Here is a 25435-nt window from a genome sequence, read left to right as displayed (position 1 = left end):
AAATAATTTATTTATATTTATTGAATTTATTGCTTGTTTTTGTAGAATTTTACAAACATCAAATTTCATTTTTATCCCTAATACTCAAAGCAAACGCAAGGACGAAGATGTGTATAATGTATGAGGTAGGTACCTATTAGATAATGTGGTGCCAAATTAGAGATTGTCTGTCTCTAAATACATCTACAAATATTAACTCAGTATCAAAACCTTGACTGTTATATAATTTTATATGATTCATGTGTGTAAATTGTGATTAGAACATTATAAATAACGCTAATGAGTGAATGAGAATGAACTTTACTGATAATGTTTTTTTTATACGAATGATTTAATTTATTCGAGAGTACTTTGTCCGGGAATTTTTGTCCGATAGATAAGCCACCTGTGGATTGATAAGTCGTTTGGTGCTTTTAAATTTAATTTAAATATTTAATAAAACAGAACATGATAGCTATAATTCGAAATCAAAGTACCGTAACATCAAATACGACAGTTGAAAAGGGTACGTGTATGCCATGTCATTAGTAGAATTTAGGGACATGTAACATGATATATAACTAATTTAGTATCATTTTGTGGTTGTCATGAACTTGAAAAGCTGCTAATTGGATACGTCGCGCGTGATGGGTGTAAAAAAAAACGGACGCGCACGACATGTGTTTTTTATATGCCTATATAGGTGAACAAATGTTGTAACAAATATTAATAATAGGATTTCAGCATACACCATACAAAATTTAAAAATTACTTTGCTTTTCTGCCGACGTCACGGTTACTTGAAGGGAGTGTGAAGTTCAATTCTTTATTGCATCCGATGTTGTTCCACAACGCAGGTACTTCATGCATGGTGTAAAATAATTTAAAAAAAAATGAAATCATTTTGTTGGAGTCAGGTTACTTTGGTGAAACAAGTTTCTACCTACATGGTGGTATTTCATTCTTTTTTTTAAATGTATACCTACTCATACGCATACTCTATATTTTGCTCTTTATTTTTTTGCATTCGCAGATGATCACAGTTCATGTATTATGATCTGTCCAAGTGTCAATGTACCTAGAATAGTACAATATGCGTAACTAAGTACTATAAATCTGAAGCCGTGATTTTAAAACCGCCTTTGTATCTTGCCTAAAAAAACTGTGACCCAACCGATTAAATGTTCTCACTGAACAAATTTTAAAGTTCAACTCTCATAGCCATATTGTTGTTGACCCCATTGATTGTCCGGATCGTTCTAACTTCGCCTGAAATGTACACAAAATGAGGCATTAACGCATTGGAATTGGAACCGATAACCGTAAACGACAATGGTTTGGCAGGATTTATAAAACAATGGTGTTATGTAGGTCCGACACGGTCGTTCAACTTTCAGGCTAAAATTGGCGCGCATCTAAGTTTAAGGCGTTTACCTCCGATAAATAAATGACGGTGACTATAAAACGTGCTATTTTTTCCACACGTTTTCCTAAAAGTTGATCATTGATTTTTATTTTATCAAATTAAAATCAATGATCAACAAACAACAAACAACAAATCAATATTCGTTTTTTATCGACTTATTAAAAAATAATACATCCTTCCTTTATCAAAGATAGTTTAATTATTTTATCTGTGTTCTTGCTTTCATTTTTCTAGATTTTTATGTATAGTAATCGTAATGCATCTAAAATTATAAGTGGTGCGTGCCAATTACTAGTCACGATCTCGCTAATCAAGAAAACCACTGAAAATCAGTTAAAAAAACTAAATTGATGAGAATTTCACTTTTAGATTTCACTTACACATGCACTCAAGTGCAAGATTTCTAACAATGTATTATTAGGTCGTACACCCAACTATTGCAAAACACCTACAATAAAAATGTTTTGGTCGTAAAAATGTTATTGTGCTAATGATTCACAGAGATCATATTTATCAAACATCCTTCGTTACACATAAAACAAAGTCCTCTACCGCGTCTGTCTGTCTGTTCGCGATAAACTCAAAAACTTCTGCACGGATTTTCATGCAGTTTTCACCAATAGATGGTGTGATTCCTAAGGAAGGTTTAGGTGTATAATATATTATTTTTTACCGAGTGAAGCCGAAACGGGCCGCTAGTTAAATTATATATTTAAAATGAATCCATTAATATTTCCAACAAAAAGAAAATATAAAAGATCCTCTGATTCGGGCAGTCACTCGTTATCAGCAATCTGATTTGTTATCAGTGTATGACGCGAGTGACGCCAGCGCCGGGTACACACCGATGATGTGGCGATCATCGGGTGATGCTGTAACCGATACCTGATATGAACCCACAACGCTGGCAGCCTTGAAAACGGAACTTTTCACAATTTTACACTTGAAACTAATGAATGAATTATAAGAACGTTGATAATTTGATAATAAATAAATATAAATATATACGGACAAATCACACAGATTGACCTAGCCCCAAAGTAACTTCGAGACTTGTGTTATGGGATACTAACTCATCGATACTATATTTTATAACAAATACATATATAAATAAACATTCAAGACCCGGGCCAATCAGAAATAGATCCTTTTCCATCATGACCCGAGGGTTCGAACCCAGGACCTCTCGGTTCAGAGGCAAGTGCTTTACCACTGCGCCACCGAGGTCGGCAAATAATAATATTTACAATTAATGTTGATTACTAATGATTGAGGTTCATTAACCTTGACGGAAAAAACATTTTCTTCTATTTCTTTAGCATATCAGAAGCCAATTTTTTACATTAAAAGAAATATATTTAATAACAACGTCCCGAATTATAAGGGATACAATTTGTATGAAAATTTAGCTTAAAAAACTTATTCCCTATATATTTTCTGGTATTTTCTTTATAAATTGCCTTGTTTGCTCCGTACTCTAGAAAATTTATTCATGAGAAAAAATTGGGCGACGCTACCACAGACATAATGGGTACAATGCGACTCTAGATATAATCTAGATTCAACATTAAATAATGTTAATTTGTTTATATAATTGAGTTAGCCTGTAATAACAGATGCAAGTTGTATATAAATTGATGGAGGTAATACAGATTTCGCACAGACATGTGCACTTGTGCAAAGCAGGATCAGTACACATGTCTGTGTATAGTAAACTACGGTATTAGAAAATGAGTAAAGTGTGTGTGAGTGATATGGTATCATTAACTATTACGAGTAGGTACCTACTTCATTTATCGCGAAGTAGTTTACTAGCTGTGATCTTACTTTACACATTGTTCTTATCATTTTTAAGAAAATTGAATTAGTTGCGTCAGGATTTGATTAGGTATACAAATTAGATTTAATTATTAACTAAAACATATAGTGACGTGATGCAACTATTGAGGCAAATATAATTTCATGTGAAATGTTCAATACATTTGTGCGCTTTATAATTTCGGAATTCTATAAAAGATATCAATACAATTTTTGATCAACGATACATCGGCATATTAGTTCCATAAACATATTTTATTTTGTTTCGAAAAAGGCTAATAAAAATCCTTGAACTAAGGTTTATTTTCAAGAACAAACATCGTAGATTTAGATAAAGGATCTTTAAAAAACGTTATTAAGTGGAAATTATTGTATAATCTAAAATTATGATCATTATATCAACCTTGACCGAAGACCCTATCGTAAGTAATGAGTATGGTTATTATGGACATCATAGACTTTATAAAAACGATGGAGGAGATACAAAAATCCATTTGTGTGAAGCCATTTTATTTTAACAAAAAATATATCAAACAACTAACCTAGGATTTGTCATAATTTTGAAATCGGCCTTGCATAAAATTTAGAATTTTAGTATTGGGTTAAGTTTTGGATCATAAATTCAATATTACTTTCATTCACGTCTGAACAGATTTAGAAGATTTTTAATACACATATCTGTTAATTTACTCAAATTCCCAACCAATAAAATAAACATGTATTGTTTTCATCCAAGTTGTGTAACATTTTCTCGTTTCTTGATAGATCGTACCATGTCTATTTATTGGTAAGTCTATGCGGCTATGGAAGCATTTTTGATATGAAGATTGCCGACTGGTTCTCATCCGGCATTGGAATTGAATAATTATTTCTATTAGATTAGTGCCATAGCCACAGGGGTCCGTAATTATTGCGATGATTAAAATTGCAAGCACCTGCACTAATTAAACAAAAATCAATAGCTACTATCAATAGATTACATTGGCTGGTTTTTATAAGCTTGTATTTAACTTGCAATTGTTACTATGTGGAACGGTGTAACTCAATTTTGAAGTAGACATCTTTAGGCGGTTGCGCTGAAATTTTGTATTCACGTTTAGTTCGACATACTTTAATTCATGACAATAAATGCTTGTTCTAAAATAATAATAAAAAGCTTGGATTCAAACATAATTATTAAATTTATTAGATTAGCTTGATTCTTCTCCTTCTAAGCATGTAGAGGCGTGCACGCACCCGTGTGACGCATTAAAATAATGTATACCTAACGTCCGGCGCACCCTGGACAACGATCTGCAAGGACGGCAAGTCGGTAACGCAGACCGGCCCATCCTTCCACCACGATTCAAAGTCGAAATTAGCTTGATTTATGTAATATGAGTGAGTCTAATTTAATTTAAATTATATTATTACAAACTGTGCATATTAACTCCTGTGGAAACACAATGTCCTAATGACTTGGTTCCAAATAGGGCGTCTAAACAAATAAAAATGGCTTCTTACCTCTATAGACACAAGAATTTTAATAATTCTGATAAGTATTTTTCACCTATTTCACCTCGAATTGAAAAAGGGAATGACATAGAAATGCGGTAGATACACAATAAGGAGCTGTTCCATATGTTAATGAAGTACATACCCAAATAAGCACGCGCGTATTGGAAGTCGGATGTAGCAGAGGTCAGATACTTTACCTGCATTTTTAAAAGATTCCAGTCATGCAATAACAGCTAAATACACAAGTAATGCACGAGTTATTTATTCATTAACACGCCTAGAAACGCTAAAATTGTCCATCAAAACTGTCAATCGTCCATCGCAAATGTCTTAGAAATCTAAACAAAACCAACACAAATTATAAATAACTTAATATGATTCCTCAATAATTTATTGACTAATAAATTATAGTAGATAATTATTATTTTGATGTCTGTATTCTACATATATATGTATTATTATATAATATGTATGTGATTATTCTACTGATGCATAGTAATCATTGTCGATTAAAAAACTTCTTGTCACTACAAAGATATGAGCAACAAAATTAAACGTGTTATCTATTAGTAGAGATCACCTGTGGTCCACAGCTGTTGAAGTTTATTTAATTAAAATAAAAACAACATAGAATATAATTGTCATATTCTTGGTCACGAGTTAAGGTCTTCAAATAATTACAAGACATTAGCAAAATGGGTAGATACCCCGTATAAGGAATCTGTATAATTTATAGAGAGGCTTGTATAAGTTTGTGATGGCCCGTCCTCCTACGCGGCGCACGCGCAGGTCGCCGCTCTGTCGCGTCAGGGGCGGCGCTCTAGGGTAATTGTATGTAATTGCTTTGGGATTTAGGGTTACCTGTTCTTTCCATATCATATTATATATAACGTAGCCTGGGCTCTGACGCTCAACGGCTGAGAAGGAACCAGGAAAATGCTCATATCATTCCATTCATATCTATATTTATATACCAACAACGTCATTCATACATTTATTATTTGATAGTATTATTCAATACCTGCTTTGCTTGCTTTTATATACGTAAAAGCAAAGCAATTGCCTTCAGAACTGGCAGATAAGATTTACACAATATAACGTTTTTATTATTTATATTCGGAACTTGATAAAGACTGGCGCTATATGAAAATTTGTAATAAAAAAATACAAAATGTATTTAGCTTACGAACTGTTATTTTTCTCGGATAAAATATTCCTAAATTGAATGTTAAACTGACAACCCTACCTCAGTTTTGTCGGACACGCGAGCATTAGTCTAGGGTTGCCCTCGCGCTGAAGAAAAACACACATTAAACCTCCGACACTGCATCTAATTCACAAAGAACATGGCTTTAATTTTCAATTTTTACGATCTTCATTTACATGTTTAACCCCTCTTGCTGTGATGGTTATTATTATTTTATTTTTTGTTACAATTTCTTTAGTTCTGTTTGACTTACACTTGTGAATAGTAGTTATTATTATAAAATTTTACTTTCATTAGTATAAATATTGAAAAATAGTGATTTAATCAAAAACTAACAAGCATTATATGTACTTCTGCACTATGGAAATCCCTACACATGTTTATCTCTAATGCAAATAGTTGCCGTAATAGATGTTGCTCATGCGTTTTATTACTTCCGTTAAATCATTAATATAGAAAGTTCTTGTAAATTCATGGAAAATAATAAAGAATATACTGATATGGTTATGTATGTTGTCGTCGTTGATTGAAAAGATAATTGGGCTCTCCTAGGTCTATATTGATTTATTATAGGCTAAATATGGAATGAGAAAGACACGCAGCAAGTGGAACCTGTGTGGCCTTACTAGTCAACGAGTGTCATATCACTGGCGACAGACAATATAGAAAACATAGATTATATCCTAACTAATGTCCTAATCTTAATTAATTATATATGTGAAAGTATTTTTGTTCGTTTATCACTTCTTCACGTTTTATCTATTTATTAACTAATTTTCTTAAAATTTTGCATATATGTACGGAGACGGACATGGGTATCAAATATAACTTTTCGCGTGCAAAATACGGGTGGAGCTGGGGGCAAAACAAATACAAGTTATACAATGTTATAAGCAAATGTTCACGTTGACATCACTCTTATTGATTTTTTAAACTGAGTTTATTTCTTAAAATGATGACAAGATTTTTATTTTTATTCAGAATCTGACCTATATTGGCTCTATGTATTATACTTGTTTATGAATACTTAACTATTGAAATTAAGTTTAGAGATATAATAGAAAAGAAACCGAAAATATTTAAGGTTTTAGATGAATAGGTAAACCATGTTGTAATACAAATAAAAAAATAAGAGTCTATGTGGAACGGTATCATTCCTTAAAAATTTGAATTTGAAGCTCATCTTGCATATGTTGACAATATAAAATTGTATCCCGAAAATATAAATGCAAGTAACCCAAGCAGAATATAAAACCGTATGGCCACATCTGTGATCACAATATTTTATTCCTAGCTCCGCTGACGCTGCAACTAGATTCGCACGAAATGGTTCGAGTGATGAGCGATAAGCTAATAATGATTATCTAGTGTAAAAATAAAACTAGTTACCGAGAAACGGCGTGGTGTGACAAATGTTAGGCGTGGGCTTTGCTGGTAACGTGGCGCCAACCGGAGAAACGATATTTAATTACTTAGTTCAATGAATGAAAATATTTTGCTATCCTTTTAAGGAAATTCGCACTTTGAAATTTTATCACGAAGTTTTATAAAGCGGTATTTGAACATTTATTACAATGTTCATTCAATATAGAACAAGATTTTTATGCTAAGCTCTATTGTTTTCTGTAGAATGCCAAACCATTAAAGTATTACTTATAATATAAGTATAGATTTAGTTATTACCTAAAAGTATTTGACAATATAGATAATTAATACCTCAGAGAACATGGAGAAAAACTGCGGTAGCTAACGTTTACGGAACAGTAAAGAAGGTTTGTAATAAAACTCTCATACGAATATATCAAGATATTAAGATAAAATAAAGAACCGATTGTCGATAACGCCAAAGATTTATGATCCAATACTGGCCGTGAGTAAAATTTGAAATGTGATATTCCAAAAGGAAAAAGAATCAATTCTGAGATCGGCTCTAACGCCGGTCGAAATGCCAAGTAATCCATGGTGTCGTATTTCAGTGGTGCGATCACAATCTTGCAACATCAATAACCGCGCGTGTCTGGGCCAAGCGTCAGCGTATTTAGCGGGTCAACGCTTCTTGTTTATTTCCGTTTTACCTGGAAAATTGGGTACCGACATTGCTTGTTTGGAATAATGTTGTGTGTCAGGTGATCAAATTAGGAAGTTGCATATTTGTAATAAAGTTTACATGTATGTATGTGTGAAATCCTATGTTTGTCCGAATATATTAAGAATTTCTTCAATTTTATTATATGTATTGATAAAATTGATTTTATTTCATCATATTAAAGCTTCGAGAATAACTTTGTCTTTGAAATACATTTGTCTGCCCCGTGGGAATTTGTTGAATAGAAACGTTATTTAGAAGTTACAATAAATCTTACGTTACCAAAAATAAAGTCACACGAATTCACACGCCAATGAAAGATAAAAATAAAAATCTGAACTCATCAGAGCGCTACTGAAAACATCTGTTTGGAATTATGTCTCAAAGCCATAAAAAGAAATAAACATATTGATGGTGTTAACATCATTAAAATATAACAATCTTATTGGCCCTTGTATCATCAATTTTTCATATTCCCACTAATGGTCTATTTATTAGCATTAAAAAACTAGGAGCCATATATTTCTGTCATAGATCGGTTATCAGCAGGGTGACAGCCAGAATGTCTCTCTGAGAGTTTGGTGATTATGTACGTATAAAATATGTTAATTTCATAGGCGAAGTGAAATGTTTATTTGAATACGAAATGCTAAACATTTTGTGGAATTGAAGCTTTAAGCCGTATAAATGTTATGCTTATGGCCCAGCTTTTAAAGTGCACCTTTAAAATAGAAGTTAACTAGTATAACGATATTTGTCTGCTATTACTATTCGATATTTTATGAATATAATATTATTTGGTATTTACGAGTAGAAAGATTGTGTCTAAATTCTCAGTCCAGTTCAGCATTAGATCACAGAACTCAAAGAGTAGCTAGCGGCCTAACTGTTACTATTTAAGATCTGTGATTTAAGGAATACTTAAAAAAACTATAAATGTCGTAATTCAGGGCGGAGTCGCGGGTAAAAGCTAGATTTAAATAAATTATTTGTCTTCCACAGGTATCTACTCTCACCGTCACCTGGACCCAGCTCAAGTGCAGGTGGTGACGCCAGTGAAGGTGACCAGCGATGGCCAGCTGGTCTCCCATGCCGTGGAGCACGCTCACGAGCACGGCCACGCGCGAGCACGACGAGACTTGCACGCGAGGGAACACGAGCTTCACCCCGCTGTGCATTACAACCTCACCATAGACGGCCGTGATCTCAGGCTGGACCTGCGGTAAGTTATTACATTATGAATATACCTTATTGCCATAATGTACGGTGGATCATCTAGTAATAAACATGTTGAAATCATCTCTTCTCTCTATCTCACTTGAGCTTCGGCATCCCAGATTGGCACTTATATGATCTCCTTTTAATTTAATAAATAAAAACTGTTATGATATATATAGTCATACGAAATTAAATAAAAATCCAATTAAAGACGTTGCACTAAGTATGATTAATTTGAAATAGAAAAACGTTTTTAGACAATGTTACATTTTAAATAGCTAAACAAAATATTTACGATACAGACATATATAAATAACAAAGCCTCTTTCAGGAGTTGATAAAGTACCTGGCAGGCAACCTGTTGCATAATAATAATAATAATAGCATTGCGTTTCGATCGGCACAAATCGAACATTCACCGGCCGTTACATGACAGCTTTGTCAATAAACGCTGAATGGAGCTCAACTGAATACTGATTCCCTTTGCAAGGCTCATGTCTCGTTTATGTGGCCAGCTCACAATAACAGTAAACAAATCAACTATGTCTGTGTAGGTGAAATTGAGGTTAGGTTTATTGTTAATCATGAAAAGTCATATACCGTTGAAGGAATATTAACATCTATTTTATTACAACTCCGTGGTCACTCACAGTTCGTCAGCTCACAGATTAAGTATACAATACTAGGAGTCGAGTCTTCGAATATACAAATTATGACTCTGCACAACTAATACCTATAGACATATAGCTACAAATGTATTATTAATTAATGAGAGCTTCGTGCACCAGCAAAAAAAACCATTGAGTTAGATTTGAGTATTTTTATCTTTTTCTTTAATTTTAACTCCAATGCATTCTACTATTGCTTCATTATTATTTATATTTTTTACTGTTGCATCACAATTGTGTGCTGTTTACATAATATACAACTGAGGTTAAGTGAATAACGGGAACTCGAGTTTACTTACCTTTTAGGAGATGTTTCGTTTCACTAATATCGATATCTTTTACTTTTTTTTAGAAAATATTGTAGTTTTCGAGTTCATAGACACCATTATTTGATCATCAACTATCAGGGCATTGAATCGCTGTTCCCTGCTATCAAAACTATGCTAATATTATCTTAGCGTTATCTACATAGACAATTGATGAATTAGCTACAACATGTTGTATTGGTGCCAAAGTGTCGCGGCTACGACTGATAAACGGTGATTGGAACATTAATTACAGCAAATTAATAAAGTGTATATCAAATTGTAGATTATCCCTACGAGATAGTAAATCAAAGAATAGTGGCGAGGCGTATAACAATTCACCCCAAAGTGTTTATTAAAAAATAAACGCCAAATAATTTTGCCACCTATTTGAGAATGTATTGGAAACAAAAAACAAAAACTAAACTATAATTATGTAGATGGAAGACTAACATAATGTATAATTCAATTTATCTCAGTTTGACCTCTAATCTGAAATAGTAACCGCGACTTATTGTGTCTGTTATCTCGCTTGATACGATTTATTTATATCTAAGAAGTGATTTTTAGCATTTTTTTGCTTATAGCTCGCCCACGTTGAGCAAGTCGATGCAAAAAAGCTAATAAGTGTAAAATAATCAATCACATTCAATCAGAGCGAGTGGGCTCGATGCAAGATTTAATTGTAGTGACGCCACTGACTTACTCGAATCCTCGATTGGCGGTGAGCATGACAGCCGTGTAATTTGCTTGTTCACAATAACCCTATTTATTTCGCTACACTAGATTTGAAGGGCTGCCGTTACTAACTTATACACCAATAAATATGCCATTCATGTCTAGTTTAAATACTAGGAATACACGTAATAAATTGTTATAACATTCTGATTTTAAAAAATAACTTTTAAGTTACGTTCCAAGCACAGTGGTGAGTACCTACTGCCTGTACGTACCTACGTACAGGCAAAAAACAAAACAAATCCTTTCAACTGTCAAACACCAATACCTAAGGCAAGATGATGATATAAAGATAAGGCTCTGCCTCCGCCTGTCCAGTAAAATATCTTGCGATCATTGCATGTCAAGTGGGAGACGAAAGTTATAATGATTGATGGTTTTTTATCAAAGGCCTGATAATGCACCCGGACGGGTTGCAGGCGAAGCGTGGCGACCTTGAGACGGCCTGCTCGGGATTCGACGAAAATAAACATAAATCTTCGTAAATCTGTCTGTCATTCGCCCTCACTCCACGATCAGTCTAATTATATCTCGGGTTTCTCAGTACAAAACTCTGTAGGTATCTTATCTTCCTTGTAATTAAGTACAACAGTGCAATTATTCTCTCAGGTTATCTAACGGGTTTCCCTCATTCATGATAAATTTTATGTCACTTGTTCAGAAGTAATAAACTTAGCGATGTATTCGCTGTTGGATATTTCATTTATTTTATGTTATACTATGTTAGTACATTTGATAGTACTTAATTAACTAGTACACTCTTCTTAAGTTTTGTCAGTGATAATTTAAAAATTAAAATGGATAATGTTGTTCCTAATAAATAAATACAGTAATTAAAAAAAAATATGTTGTTTTTCTGATATTTTTGATTTGATTTGAGGACGCTTTTTAAGTCATTAATGTTTACGATTATTATTATAGCATATTCACCTTCGTTCAAAAAAGAAGGAAAGCCTTATTTATCGTTAAAAATCAAATAATCTAAGTGATGATTTTTACATCAAAAATGTATAAGTAGATAATTTATAAGTAGAATAGTAATAACGTATGAAATTTATACACTAAGTAGTGCGTGCAGTGAATTAGGCGGGCGGCCAACAACGTGTCTGAAATTAATATTCAGTTGTATCCAACGCTTCTGTCTCATCTTCACGTGTTCCCGGTCGCATTCGGGGCTGTGAAACCGTGAAGACCGGGGTTAATGTAAAATATAAACAATACAGTTTTAAAAATTCGGCTGTGATTATTCAACCGACCGCCTGCCTGACGCGGACTCTCCTTGGGAATGTTGTTGTTGCCTATAAGCTACCAAGGCTATGTGTCCCTTATTCGCCTTGTACGACATCCACAAGAAGATATGGAATTGTCCTATTCTAGGGCGGATTCACACGCCTGATCTTAAGTTGTATCTGACGCTTAAGTATACCTATATACCTATATCTGACGAATCCACTACAACGGGCTCACTTTTCTTTTTCTTTCAGTGGCCAGTGGCCGCCACTGAAAGAAAAACGGTAGGGACCGACTGCTGAAAGACGTTCTGACATTTTTTTCGAAATTCTATAATATTAGGTACCTACATAATTTGAAATCATTTTTATTTGCTGAGCCCGTATTAGTACATATAAAACTTATTTTTTAATTTTAGGTTCTTATTTTATCTTATGAATAATAATAGAATGGCGATCTAAGACGGCTTTAAAGAAAACCTCAATATTTTACTGATTTCATCTATTTATTTAGCACTTCTATCGTATTAAGAGCACAATTCGTTAAAACACATTTTACATTAATTTAAACGATATCCATCCTTGTACCATAATTAGTACTCAATATAATTGTAATAAAATTTTACATTCTCAATTAACTCGTGCCATATAAGCAAATCTGAAGTGAACAGTAATTATGAGATAGCGGACATTTACCGTGTTCCTGTTTAGTCAACGTAAAGTGCTCACTTCGTGTTTTGAAGATACGATAGCCTTTTATCACGAAATAGTTGTAAAACAAAGCCTTCTAAAGGGGCAGGATACAACTTGTGTACTTATCTTTGTTAGATATAATGAATTCCTAATCGGGACTAACAGCATTCTCGTGCCAAATGGCGTGGTATAAGTACAAGGAACAGGATAATTTGATGAACACTCACACAAACTCAATCTTACTACATTTAGTATGCAACTGTACCTATATGTTTCAATGTAATTTTAGCGCCATATTTTTAGTAGGTACTAAAAATATGGCGCGTTGGCGAAAGAAAAACTAGAAAACAATAAAGAAAACCTACAAAACAAACACCTAAAACTAAAAAGTTACTAAAAATATTTTTATGGCAATTTGATTACCAAGTAATATCTAAGTATTGCAGCTTTGATCTGGCCTGATCCCGTAACTTGTGCAGTTAAACTAAACAAACGATTGTAACAATCTTTCGAAATCAAATTAACAATCGACTTACTCTCAGTGAGTCAAGAAATTGCACAAGGAATACGTCAGGAAGGCTAGCAAAGATAAATGATAGTGATTAAGCCCTTTTAATTATAAATACCCTCTAATGGCATTTAACTTCTTGGGCAATTTGAAACATGGGCAACAACAAACTTCTTGAAAATATATAATGAAATGTTTCTATAATAAAATGAAAATATTTTCCTTAGTTTCAAATTCGATGATTCTATAAACGCTATGCAAGATTTACACGAAAAGATCTTACCTCTATTTGACTTTTATTTTACTGGGCCACTCCGAATATTAAACAGATTTTGCTCGTTCAGTCTAAAATAACTGGCAGCTTGCAGTTGAATAATTAATTTCTTTTTTATGCAGTTAGCATTCTAGTCCTCGCTTTAAAATTAAAAATACATAACTATGTAGGTATAGGTAGGTAAGTGATCGTTACTTAGGATTCATGCAGCAACATCACTTTTTTTTTGACGACCTCGGTGGCGCAGTGGTAAAGTGTTTGCCTCTGAACTGAGAGGTCCCCCGGGTTCGATCCCCGGTCGGGTCATGATGGAAAATGATCTTTTTCTGATTGGCCCGGGTCTTGGATGTTTATCTATATATGTATTTGTTATAAAATATAGTACCGTTGAGTTAGTATCCCATAACACAAGTCTCGAACTTACTTTGGGGCTAGCTCAATCTGTGTGATTTGTCCTAATATATTTATTTATTTATTTGCTGGTGTCAAAAGCTTGGCAGATATACGCAAAAGTTTTTTTTTTAGTCGACAAGTCCAAATGAAGACACTATATACGAAGGTTAGGATATTACAGCTAAATCCAGTTCTCTAGTTAGGCATTGAAACTCCAGACTTATGTGCGCAGACGCATGCAGGCGTTGGTTTATGTGCAGCGATCAAAGCGCCGCTGAAGATGGCGGAAGTGCCACGTTTCGTCTGCAATCGGTTCGCGGAACAACTATCACCGGTTCGTGTGAACCATGCACTACTCAGAAATTACACCTACGGGGACATAACATATTTACAGTGGAGATGGTTTGCAGACTATAAAATTAAACGCGCGTTTGTGCTAACGTTTTTAATCTTTTTTTTTTTACAAAAATTACATTTTTGCCACATGTTTTTATTGTCGTCAGATAGATCTTGTAGTTGAGAAGATCCGTTGAGAAATTCCCTCGCCGGAAGCCAGTCCTGATTGTGCTCAGGATCGGCTACCGCTTATCCATGAAGACGTTTAAATGCCTGATGATGATAATTGATGATGACATATAATAAGCACCAAAATATAGCAAAAATATTGACCTCATTGGATTTCACCATAAAGAACAAGTGGGTCGCCTCATGCATGTTTAATGCAGAAGAGACAAAAACTTAACAATTTGAAAGTCGCTTATGGGCTTCGAAGTTCAATCCATACATATTTATGCAGCAATTATTGTAATACAATGAACAATGAATATTGCAGGGATTGTGCAACGCTCCTTCTCGGGAACTTATAATAAATATTTTCCTTCGAATATACTACCAATTTTAAAATTCGAGTCAACTTTATAAATGTCTAGCTTTTGTCCACGGCTTTGTCCGCGTGGATTTCCAGTCTAAAAATTTTCATACATCCTTACGACTCTTATTTTACCCTCTTGGGAATTTCCTAGCAGAGCAGACATCTCCTAGACACAATTTCATCCTTCCTGCCAAATTTCATCTTTATTGTTATACCTAGTAGTTTTCGAGATTTTTTGATCAGTGGGTGTTTTTTACTTATACTATATTTAAATTTAGATATTTTTATCCAGAAAGCTACTTAACTGTTCAAATAAATCAATTTACATTTAAATAAAATGAAAATTTTGTAAAGCGATAAATATTTAATTTTACTATTGTGAACGAAATGTTTGGTAAGTATTTTTAACAATAACTATAGTTGCAATATTGAAAGGAAATATATTTAAAAATTTATAAAATCATGACATCTTATAAGATAATGTGATCGCCTTAATAAATTATCCTTATACGGCATAATGAGGTGACAATTTATTCATAATTTCGCGTCAAAAGCTAATATAGTCAGTGACTCGAATCGTTGAAGTTAAGACGGTATGGCATTTCGAGTCCTTGTGACTCAATCAAGCAGAACCTACACGCTCATTATACTCTTTATTCGGGAATATAAATGGACCACAAAATATATAGTAAGTACTCATATATTTCAAAGTCGTAGACCGCCCAGGATTAGGTACATATAGAATAAGTTTAGTAAGTCCTATTCCTTTTACATTCGACTAAATTGCAGACGTTGTAATTTTAAGTCAATATTTGAATTTCTTCTACTAATGCAAATATTTGTGACCTAAGTAATCGGCCAAGTGCGAGTCGGACTCGCGCACAAAAGTTTCCGTACCATTGTCTATAAAAACGGCAAGACGTTTGTTGTATAAGGCACCCTTAAATATTTATTTTTAATATTTTTAATTATTGTTATACCGGCAACAGAAATAAATCTTCTGTGAAAATTTCATTTCTCTAACTAACACGGTTCATGGACCCGTTATTTCATTTGCGTATAACCCTGAAAAATATGAATAAAAGAAAATTTACATTAAAATATTTAGACAATACAATTAACATCACACATTACGAAATGTTTTACACTTACAATTAATTATATCCAATAAGAATAAAATGCAATGTCTGATGTAATAAGCCATAGAGTGCTCCTGCGTCTACAATAAATTTCCTTTACCATAGACGGTTATTGTGCCCTCGTAATTGCTGCAAACAGCATCAGAGGTGGTAAAGTGGCGCCTTCGATAATAAATTTCCTGGGCAGCGCACGCGCAAATTCGTGCCAAGTCATTAGGTTCAAAATAATTTACAGGCCAATTCGTTCGTATCAGCAATTACTTGGCGTATACATTATTTTTCTCTTTGATTACTTAATGGTGCACCGAAAGCGACTAAACAATAAATTTGTAAAGCTTTCTCATGAATTATTCAATCTAACACGTCACGGTTACGACTTTGTTCATAATAACCTTTAGTACCTTAAAAGGCTCCGCAAAAATATTTGTTACCTGTAATTTTAATGTGAATTGAATATATTTTTGAATTGCGTTTTGTATGTAAGTAAATCTCCAAGTATTAAGAATTTTCGTATAAACGGAGAATTGCTTATTTAATTAACAGAAATATTATTAATCAAATATCTTAAATCTCTTTTTATTAAATTAATTTAAAATGTATTTATAGCTAAACTTAAATTTACATTTTCACTTAGCCTGAGATTCTTTAGACTATAATATCAAGGAAGGTTTCAGTAGTAAGAATACCAGTCAACCGCTCAGGACTCCTTAAAAATAATATTACATTAAAAGAAACAAAGAGGCGAAAGGCCTCGTAAAATCCAGCAATAAAGCGGCAGTTCGCTACAGGACACCAAAACCGCAGTGTTCTCTCCGGTTCAGTCGAAATTAAATATATTTCTCGTTTCTGCCAGCTCGCCCGCGCTTGCCCGCAAGTATTGGCGGAAAAAATTCTTTTCGTTCATTTTATATCGTCTTACCAAGGATTGTTCATTTTACAAAATAGTCATAAATCGTTTTAATTATTTAGCGATTTGGTTTTCCGCTTGAAATGTTATATTATTAGGAGGAAAAATTGATCTATTTTAACAGAACCTCCGTGCGTGACTCCGTCCCGGACTTGACCGTTGATTTTTTCTTTAACAGTTTTTCAATATGTAGAAATTTTCTATATAATATTGCCCATTCAGATATTGACATATAAAATGCAATATTTCTGTAAAATCACCGACTCTGTAGGTAAAAAAAGTCTCTTTTTACCTACAGATTCGACTAAACTGAGAGTATAATTTCAAGCACGTAACATGTACCGTACATAGGTTACATGAGATATTATGTACTTATTAGCTGTAAAACCAATATAAACCTAAGGCAATGATGGCAGCCGGTCAAACAAATTTACACAGTTGCCTTATACCTGTGAGTTCATATTGATCATAAATAAACCTTTATAGAGACTCGGAGGTGAAAGTAGGTTCTTGAACATATTTTGTTTCTATTCAATTTCAATTCCTGCTCGATTCCAGAATTTTTTCATCTCATTATTATTTTCAAAAATATTTTGTTTCTTTTTAAATGTGGGATTCACAAGTATCTATCTGTTTTATAGTATCTGTATCTTTTGAGATAATTTAAATAAATACATTCACAACAGATGGGAAGTTATGAGCCAGTCTGTGACTCAACAACATTTAGTTGGAAGTAGTAAGAAAAAATATGTCTATATATTTGTTTGCTTTCTTAACTAGGTACTCATTTTTCGCGTTGCCCGGTCAGACTGCGGTCCTATTGTTGTTCAATAGTCTTTGGATCCAATTTCTGGGATATGTGCCGATATTATATGTCACAATGATACGATGTAAAACGATGTTATTATATACCACAATATACACTCTTAAAGCTTTGAATATGATACAATTACAGCCTATTAAATTAACATGTCGAATTAATCACAGCATGACAAAGGTCGCTGTCGCAGTGCGCACGCGCACATTACAGTCAACAGCACATTAACCTGCCCGAATTCATTGCAAATTTGCCGTTAGTTCCACTGCACAGAGGCCCGTGCTTGACATTGATTGCATATTTCGATGTAATGTAACAATTTCAAGTCCCTTGTAATATTACTGAGGAAGAAGTCGGTCTTTGTTTTACTTACTGAGTTGACTAAACAATCACACACAGCATAAGACACAAGATTATCTTATTTTAATTAAAGTCATTTACGCAAAAGTCTACATTCCAATCCAAAACAGCAAACAAAAAATTTACATCGACTTCTAAATAGCTTCGAACTAAATTTGTCTCTTTCTCTCATTTTCGCATGATCCTAGCTTCAGTCCCGGAAGACCGAGGTTTGAGGTCCTAGAGGGCGGAATCACACACCACAAATCTCAAGAAAATTAATCTGTAGACTTTAATATGGTCCTCAGACTGGCACTGGCCCTAACTGGGGCGGCCATGTTTACCTCACTAATTGCCATAATGAGGCTCGGCTGTGTACTCAGTGTTCACTTAGCTTGTTTGCTGCCGATCGACAGCCCACCACCCAAGGCTACTTAATAACTGCAACCTCTTATTAATAAGCTAATGAAACTTTGAGAACTTTGACATAACTTTAACCTGAGCAAAAAACACAAAGTACCTACGCCAGTTTGTCTAAACGTCAGCGGCGCGCAGGTTAAAGTTGACTGGTGCAAACCAGTCAACTTTCTATCAATCATTTACTCTTTAGCTTTTCAAATCAATACGTTTTCCTCTTTTTCTACTATTTATTTATTTTAAGTCAGTTGGTCAGCTCTATATGATATTAAGCATATTGCGCCACACCTATTTCTCACTTATCCTACCATCTCTAGGTATATTTAGTAGCAAACCAATAATTTAAAGTTTATATTGATCAAAAATTATGTAGGCGTCGGGTTTCTAAAAACGTTAGATGTATAACCTGCACATAAAACCATAAATTTAGTTAACAGCAACATCAGTAATGTAAAACTAGCGATATTGTTTTGTTATGCAAGACTGGTTACTATCTTCATCTTAACCATTTTAACATAGATACGCACAGAGTTCTTTGAATATAAAATTTCATTTTTAGAACTCTTATTCGTAGGTACGCGTTAAATTGAGAAATAACTTGTCTCTCTACCTATTTCGCAATAGTGATATTTTATTTATGTCTACCTACACACTTGATATAGTGACTGCAGCACATGCTGTCTAGATAGCTCCATTCCTTCATAATTATTTAGATCCATGAATGCGTGTAAGAAATTATCGTGCTAGTACAAAGTAACCGCTTCGACAAGGCGAGCAGTTTTCTTTTTGAACATAAATAAAATATCTGACCACGCATGATCATCCAGACATAGTTCATCCGCAGAATGTTATTCCTTTTCTGATTCCACTCATAAATTGTTGCATTCCACAATTTCTGTATCTAAGGCCGGCCGCGCACTGTCGATAAATCTCGACCGTGTGGCGCGAAATCTACTTTTTATGGCCGACGCCATAGCGGACAGATTCCTTGGCCGATATGCGCTTGCGCTTAAACCGCGACTTATTTATTGCGATCCACGCTGTAACACTTTTATGTTTTAACATTTAATTTTTTTACATTTCGGAACTCTTTCATTCTGTTTGTATTTGTATGTCAAACTGAACTATTGATTTTACTCTCTAATATGTAAAGATTGAAATATTAATTTTATCTATTAAGATAGACCTATGTTTATTTATAGGATCCCCAAATATTTTGGGTAAGAGTTACATTTATTCTTTGTTATTAGAAATTATTTTGTTAAAATATATAGTTATATATATAGTTCTATGTGAAAATCCGCATCATAAACAATTATTTTATGTAAGCAAATCACCTATATTTATGCTATCTATTACCATCCTCTATTTTAAATAGCATGTAGCTAATTAATAGCATGCAATTAATTTCTTTCCATAGGGATTTACGCTCCGGTACCGGATTCTCCTTCATCCTATGGCCGCACCTTGAAGCTATTTCCTTTCCCTAAGTTTTCCTGAAGTCCGGCTGGTTTGGAGGGTTAAAAGAAGTGGTGTTTTTGTTTAAAGACCTTTTATCAATTGGGATGTGTTAATTATTTAGTTACCCACCTATTTAATGTTATTCTTCTATTTCCTTTTTGTTACATTTTCTAAAGTTAAAGTCTGTCATTTTTGTAACGAAGTCAATTCTTTTCTTACCCTTTTCTTACTAGTCTAGAATAAATTTTACAACGCACATTTTTCAATGTTCGACATTTTGCACTTGTGAAATAAGAAAACCATCACTGATTGCCGTAGAGACTGCAGCTACAAATCTTCGTATAAATGGACAGATTTCTTAGCTATAAACGTTTTAGTTTGAGGTTACACATGCAGCCTGAAGGCAGCTTTGAGGCGTGACATTAGTGTAATTGGTACTTAGGTACCTATTTTACATTCTATCGATAACTAATTACGGAAGACATACGGAAGATAAAGTAAGGAGCAAATTAAAATGATTACGTAATGTACCTGCCTACGTGCTGCCTACTGTACTGTACAGTTTCAAAATTAATGAAATGATTGAACATTGTTATTAAGCTGAACTCGGAATATAAGATGCAGATACCGAATAAATCACTATAATTATGGCAATAATGAAGTAATACAAATATTAACAAGTCGTATTCATGCGGCGATCTATATAATTACGTTATGCAATATCCTCTGTTTGAATCAAAAACTTGAAGGAAAATGTATTTTAATCAATGAGTTGGTCAAACTTTAATTTTAAATAACCGTGTATGGTTTTGTATGGAGTTTGCTTGCAATCCAATTATACCCGTAATGTGCAACACTGTCTTAATATCACTGATCGATTACGTTGCATACATAAATTAAGAAATTCTATTATTGATGGAATATGTATCTCGTATCTGTTGATAAAAGAATTACTTGTTTTATTACACATAAGTCATACACATATATAGACATACACTTCATACGCACATATCAAAACAACTTCTAGCTTACATTTTTTGGACAATTTACTCTAAAGATACTCACCACAAACACAGCAGTAACAATTTTACCAACATATAACATGTTCATTTTATCATTCATTATAGCCACTCACAACTAGTCACAACAACCATCTAAATCTTCTTAACACTTTCACTGACACCAACAACTATTGTGTCTGGTCAACTGATAATGAAAGCGCAATTTTTCGGTACAACAAAAAATAGCACTTTCGTTAAATATTCCCCGGACGACATTATGTAATGCCATCTCTAGTGTAATATAACGTCCGGGTAGGTATCAACAATGATTCTAAATTTCCTACGATATTTAGAATGAAACTTACTTTCGTTTTGGTTCTCCAGGCCGTCGGTGACATTTATAACACCAGCGATGTACGTGGAGCGACACACTGCGCACGGGCGGACGCGCGAGCCGCCGCGGTCGGCGGCGACATCCTGCCACTACACTGGCGTCATCCGCGGCCAGCCAGCCTCCAGCATTGCACTGTCGGCCTGCGATGGACTCGTAAGAATAAAATTATTAAGACGAAATGTTTGTTTAATAGGAAAGGATATTAAGCCCCAAAAATCAACAAGACTCAAACAAATGAAGGCACTGGAAAAATTTTGAAAATAAAATGTCAGTAAAATAATTTCTTAATTAGTGTTTTGTAATTATTTTGGAAACATCAAATGCATCCCAAATTTACAAAAGAAATTTTGAACGTCAGCTGTAGCGTAATCTTTTATTTCTAAACTAAGCGCGCCAATAAAATTTATTGCAAATTGCAATTTTCAAAGATGCTCAGATTATGCGAGGCTTATGTTTGTAAGTTGGTATGTTTGTGTGTATGTTTCGTAATGATTGCGTGCAAGCTAATTGATTTTCGACGTCTACGGCCCACGAGGCAAGCCCATATATTTTGCACCAAGCTTTGATGGGGAAATATTTCTTACAATTTGTTTCGCTGAATGCAAAGGATATTAGACTTGCATTTTATTTATTCAATTTGGTAGATATGCATTTGATTTTTTTAGAACAGAAGATTTTTCGACAATTCGTGCAAAAGAGAAAAATTATAAAATTTTGGTCAATTTTCAATATTCCAAACGAGTAGTAGATTCTAAATTAGACCTTGAAACCACTGATACCATTGCAAAATATTTGCATTAATAATTCAAGTGATATATGTTATACCAATAAATTAGACAAAAGTGGGCGTAGCTTATCTAGAATACCAACATTTTCTTGCTACTTGTTTTGACATATAAGTATCAATTAGTAGTACCACGTTTATATAAAGACATCGGTAATCAATCATCACTAAATAAATTAGATCTAAGTACCTATGTTTTTTAGATTTATTTCTTATAAAAATAGGCAATATGTGTGGGAGAAACGAATATTAAATAAAGTCCAAGCCCAATACGACGTGTTAAAACATATACAGAATAGATGAATCATTTTGTAGCTTGGAGTATAATAAATATTATTTAATAAGTACAAGTTACCACTAAACAAGAATTATTAGCTTGGTTACAAATTAATTATGTTCCTTTAACAAGTAAGTAGGTGTTTTTTAACATTTTGTCTTTCACTTTTGTCATCTTATATTTTATAGTTATAGTTAATCGAAGTTTAGTTTAGCGTAAACAATATAATTAAATAATTAATATATTACGATGAAAACCTGAAAATAAAACCTAATACCTAACATTTGCTTTGAGCTCTCTTATTATAAGTACATATTAAAATATGTATAATTTCTGTAAATAACAACGCGAAACGTACAGAAATAATCCCAATAACATAAACAAAAGATGTAGATTTAATTGATGTCTGCTTTATCCCAACAATCAAAATAACACTGCACAATGAAATTACATATTGAAGCCGAGTAAGTCGATTTTAATAGCCGACCAGCCCATTAAATATTCCAAAGGATTAATCAAAAAAGTTATTTTCATTTAGGATTTTTTCCGAGAAGTCACAAGAGGTTCAAATTAATTTATCTTTGTGATTCGTCATAACTGAAATATTTGGTACCTTAGAACTGCCTTCAAAATATTAAAGATCTCATATAAAATTACGATTAGTTAGATGAACCTTTTCGTTTTTTGCATCGGTTGATTCAAGAGTCACCCGTCTGTGAAATGTTTTTAGTTCTACCCATACATTAACAAAAAAGAAAAAAACCCGGGTTCTACCTATCAAAAAGAAAATCAAATCCTGTTGTTTTAATTTAAAATACCAGCCAGGCATCCTATGAAAATCAAGCAATGAGCAAAAAATATGAAATTATTTTTTTAAAATTGTTCTAAAATTAAAATTGTAAGAAGCGGCAACATCAAATGCGTTGAGCAATAAATTAATCAATGAGTGTCGAAAACACTTGAGTCTTGAACTGTAGAAGCTCTTGACCAAGCACCTGCTTCTCAAGTGGAGACATCCGCATGTTACCTTCACTTTCTAAGCATTTCTTTAATGAATCAGTCAAACATAGTCTTAAGTTTAGCTATTTTGATGATAAGATGATGGCTTGCAATGCAATTTAAATTTGTTACTTGTTGACTTTTTTATCTTTGCCGTTGCGGTTTTTTTTTATATTTTTGAATACCTAAATAAAAATAAATACAAAAAAATGTTTTAATGATACAAAATGTTGATTTGGTGAACCAAACCTAAATTAAAATGAGAAAATGATTTCCGGCGATTTTACCCTACATGTACTATGCAAAGCTCAATCATGGGAAAAGAAGATAAAATAAATAATGATATTTGAAAAAGGTTCTTTTATCCATAAACTAAATATGCTCACACATAATAGACGTACATATTGAACAGGTGCACATTTATCTGAAACAACAAGGAATTAAGTGCTAAATTAACTAATGAGTAGGTACTGCGTGGTCGGTTGACTTTCGCGAGCCACAAGGTCGGCGACACTCAGGCTAGCACGGCGGCCTGCAGATTAAGTAATGCGAATATTGACGTAATGATATTGTAATGTACTAAATAATCTCTTCATATCTGTATAACATCTACTCGGACTAGCAATTTGCGTACATAATAATTAATGACATTATTTACATGTATCTATTTACACATCTTGTTGAACAAGTATACTTAATATGATTCATAAAATCAAAATGTCGTCTATTCTGATTTCAAATGCGCCATTTCGGATACAGTTCAATGGTAATGACCATAAAGCTTCCAGTTTGTAATCGCTAAATGTTTGTCCTATCAGACAGAGTCCAGTCACGCGAACCATCGAGCGGTGAGTCGCCCGCGATATCTGTAAGATAGAATAGTTCCCATTAAATTTCGCGCAAAGCCACCTCTCGTTCTTTATCAATCAATTTATCTAGCGTCACTAACGATCGGCCGATTTGTTGACCCACTACTCGCCAAACCGGTTCCGCACTCAATGAACGACTGACCATTCAATATTGCCTCATAAATATTTAGAGTTACTATAAGTTTTTTTTAATTAAAATCTCATGTTGCTAGAAATATAATTGCTTGACGAATTAATGTCTTACAAAAGTTAAAAAATAAGTGTTTACAGTTGTATAAGTACTATTAACAAGTGTTGGCGACTTGAGACATAGCAATTGTAAAAAATATTTGTTCTCAGGCTGGACATTTACGCACAGAACACGGGGAATACTGGATTGAACCATCTAATCAAATCTCGGAAGACGGCTCAGGCAGGCCCCATGTAGTCTTCAAGAGATCAGCCGTTGATAAAGTTCAAGCGTATCACAGAGCGAAGAGAGCTATTGACAATAGACAAAATTATAACGTTCCCAACAATAGGCCTATTTATAATACAAATGCACAAACCTTGAGACGAAACGATAATACAAGAAGGCATGTTCAAAATAGAGAATCAATGGAACGACGGCGAAACAACTACATGAGAATAGAAGCAAGACGCAGGCGGTTAGAGGAATTAAGAAAAAATCCAACCCAATACAGAATACATCACGACAAACTGCCGTTAGAGCAAAGGAGAATGCAGTCAGCTTCAAGAAGCCAGTCGAGAGAAACCTCTGAACAGACTTCAGCTTCAGCTGGAAGGGGCAGAAGTAGACCCAGATTGAGTAACGAGGAAAGAATACGACGAAGAAACAGACGAAGGAAACATAAGAGATCGAAAAACTGCGCGACAAGGCAGCCTCCATATCGGTGGCGAAAAGAGGTAATTTCAACACATTTTCCTCATACATACAAATTTGAGTTGTATTTTTATCCATTATTCCATATAACTCTTAGCTATAAATATTTTTTCTAAAAAATGTAAAGCCAGATCGTATCTAATAATCCAAGATCGTAACGAGATTGTACACAGAATAAAAACATGTATTTTTTCACAAAGTTTAAAGAGGAATAGGTACCTACCAAATCTTATATCTT

General features: G+C 33.7%; 1 protein-coding gene across 2 annotated transcripts in view; it reads left to right on the top strand.

The window, feature by feature from the left end:
• Positions 1-25435, top strand: part of LOC128676004 (A disintegrin and metalloproteinase with thrombospondin motifs 7-like) — a 69053-nt gene that overhangs the window by 20105 nt on the left and 23513 nt on the right. For both annotated transcript variants that reach the window (XM_053755886.1, XM_053755887.1), the window contains exons 3-5: positions 9016-9235; positions 21376-21538; positions 24654-25220. In XM_053755886.1, the coding sequence (XP_053611861.1) occupies positions 9016-9235; positions 21376-21538; positions 24654-25220 (950 nt within the window). The remainder of the gene's footprint in view (positions 1-9015; positions 9236-21375; positions 21539-24653; positions 25221-25435) is intronic.

This window comes from Plodia interpunctella, chromosome 15, assembly GCF_027563975.2.
Source record: "Plodia interpunctella isolate USDA-ARS_2022_Savannah chromosome 15, ilPloInte3.2, whole genome shotgun sequence".
Lineage (NCBI taxonomy): Eukaryota > Metazoa > Arthropoda > Insecta > Lepidoptera > Pyralidae > Plodia > Plodia interpunctella.
Note: the sequence above shows the minus strand (reverse complement) of the source record. Positions and strands in the feature narration are given on the sequence as shown.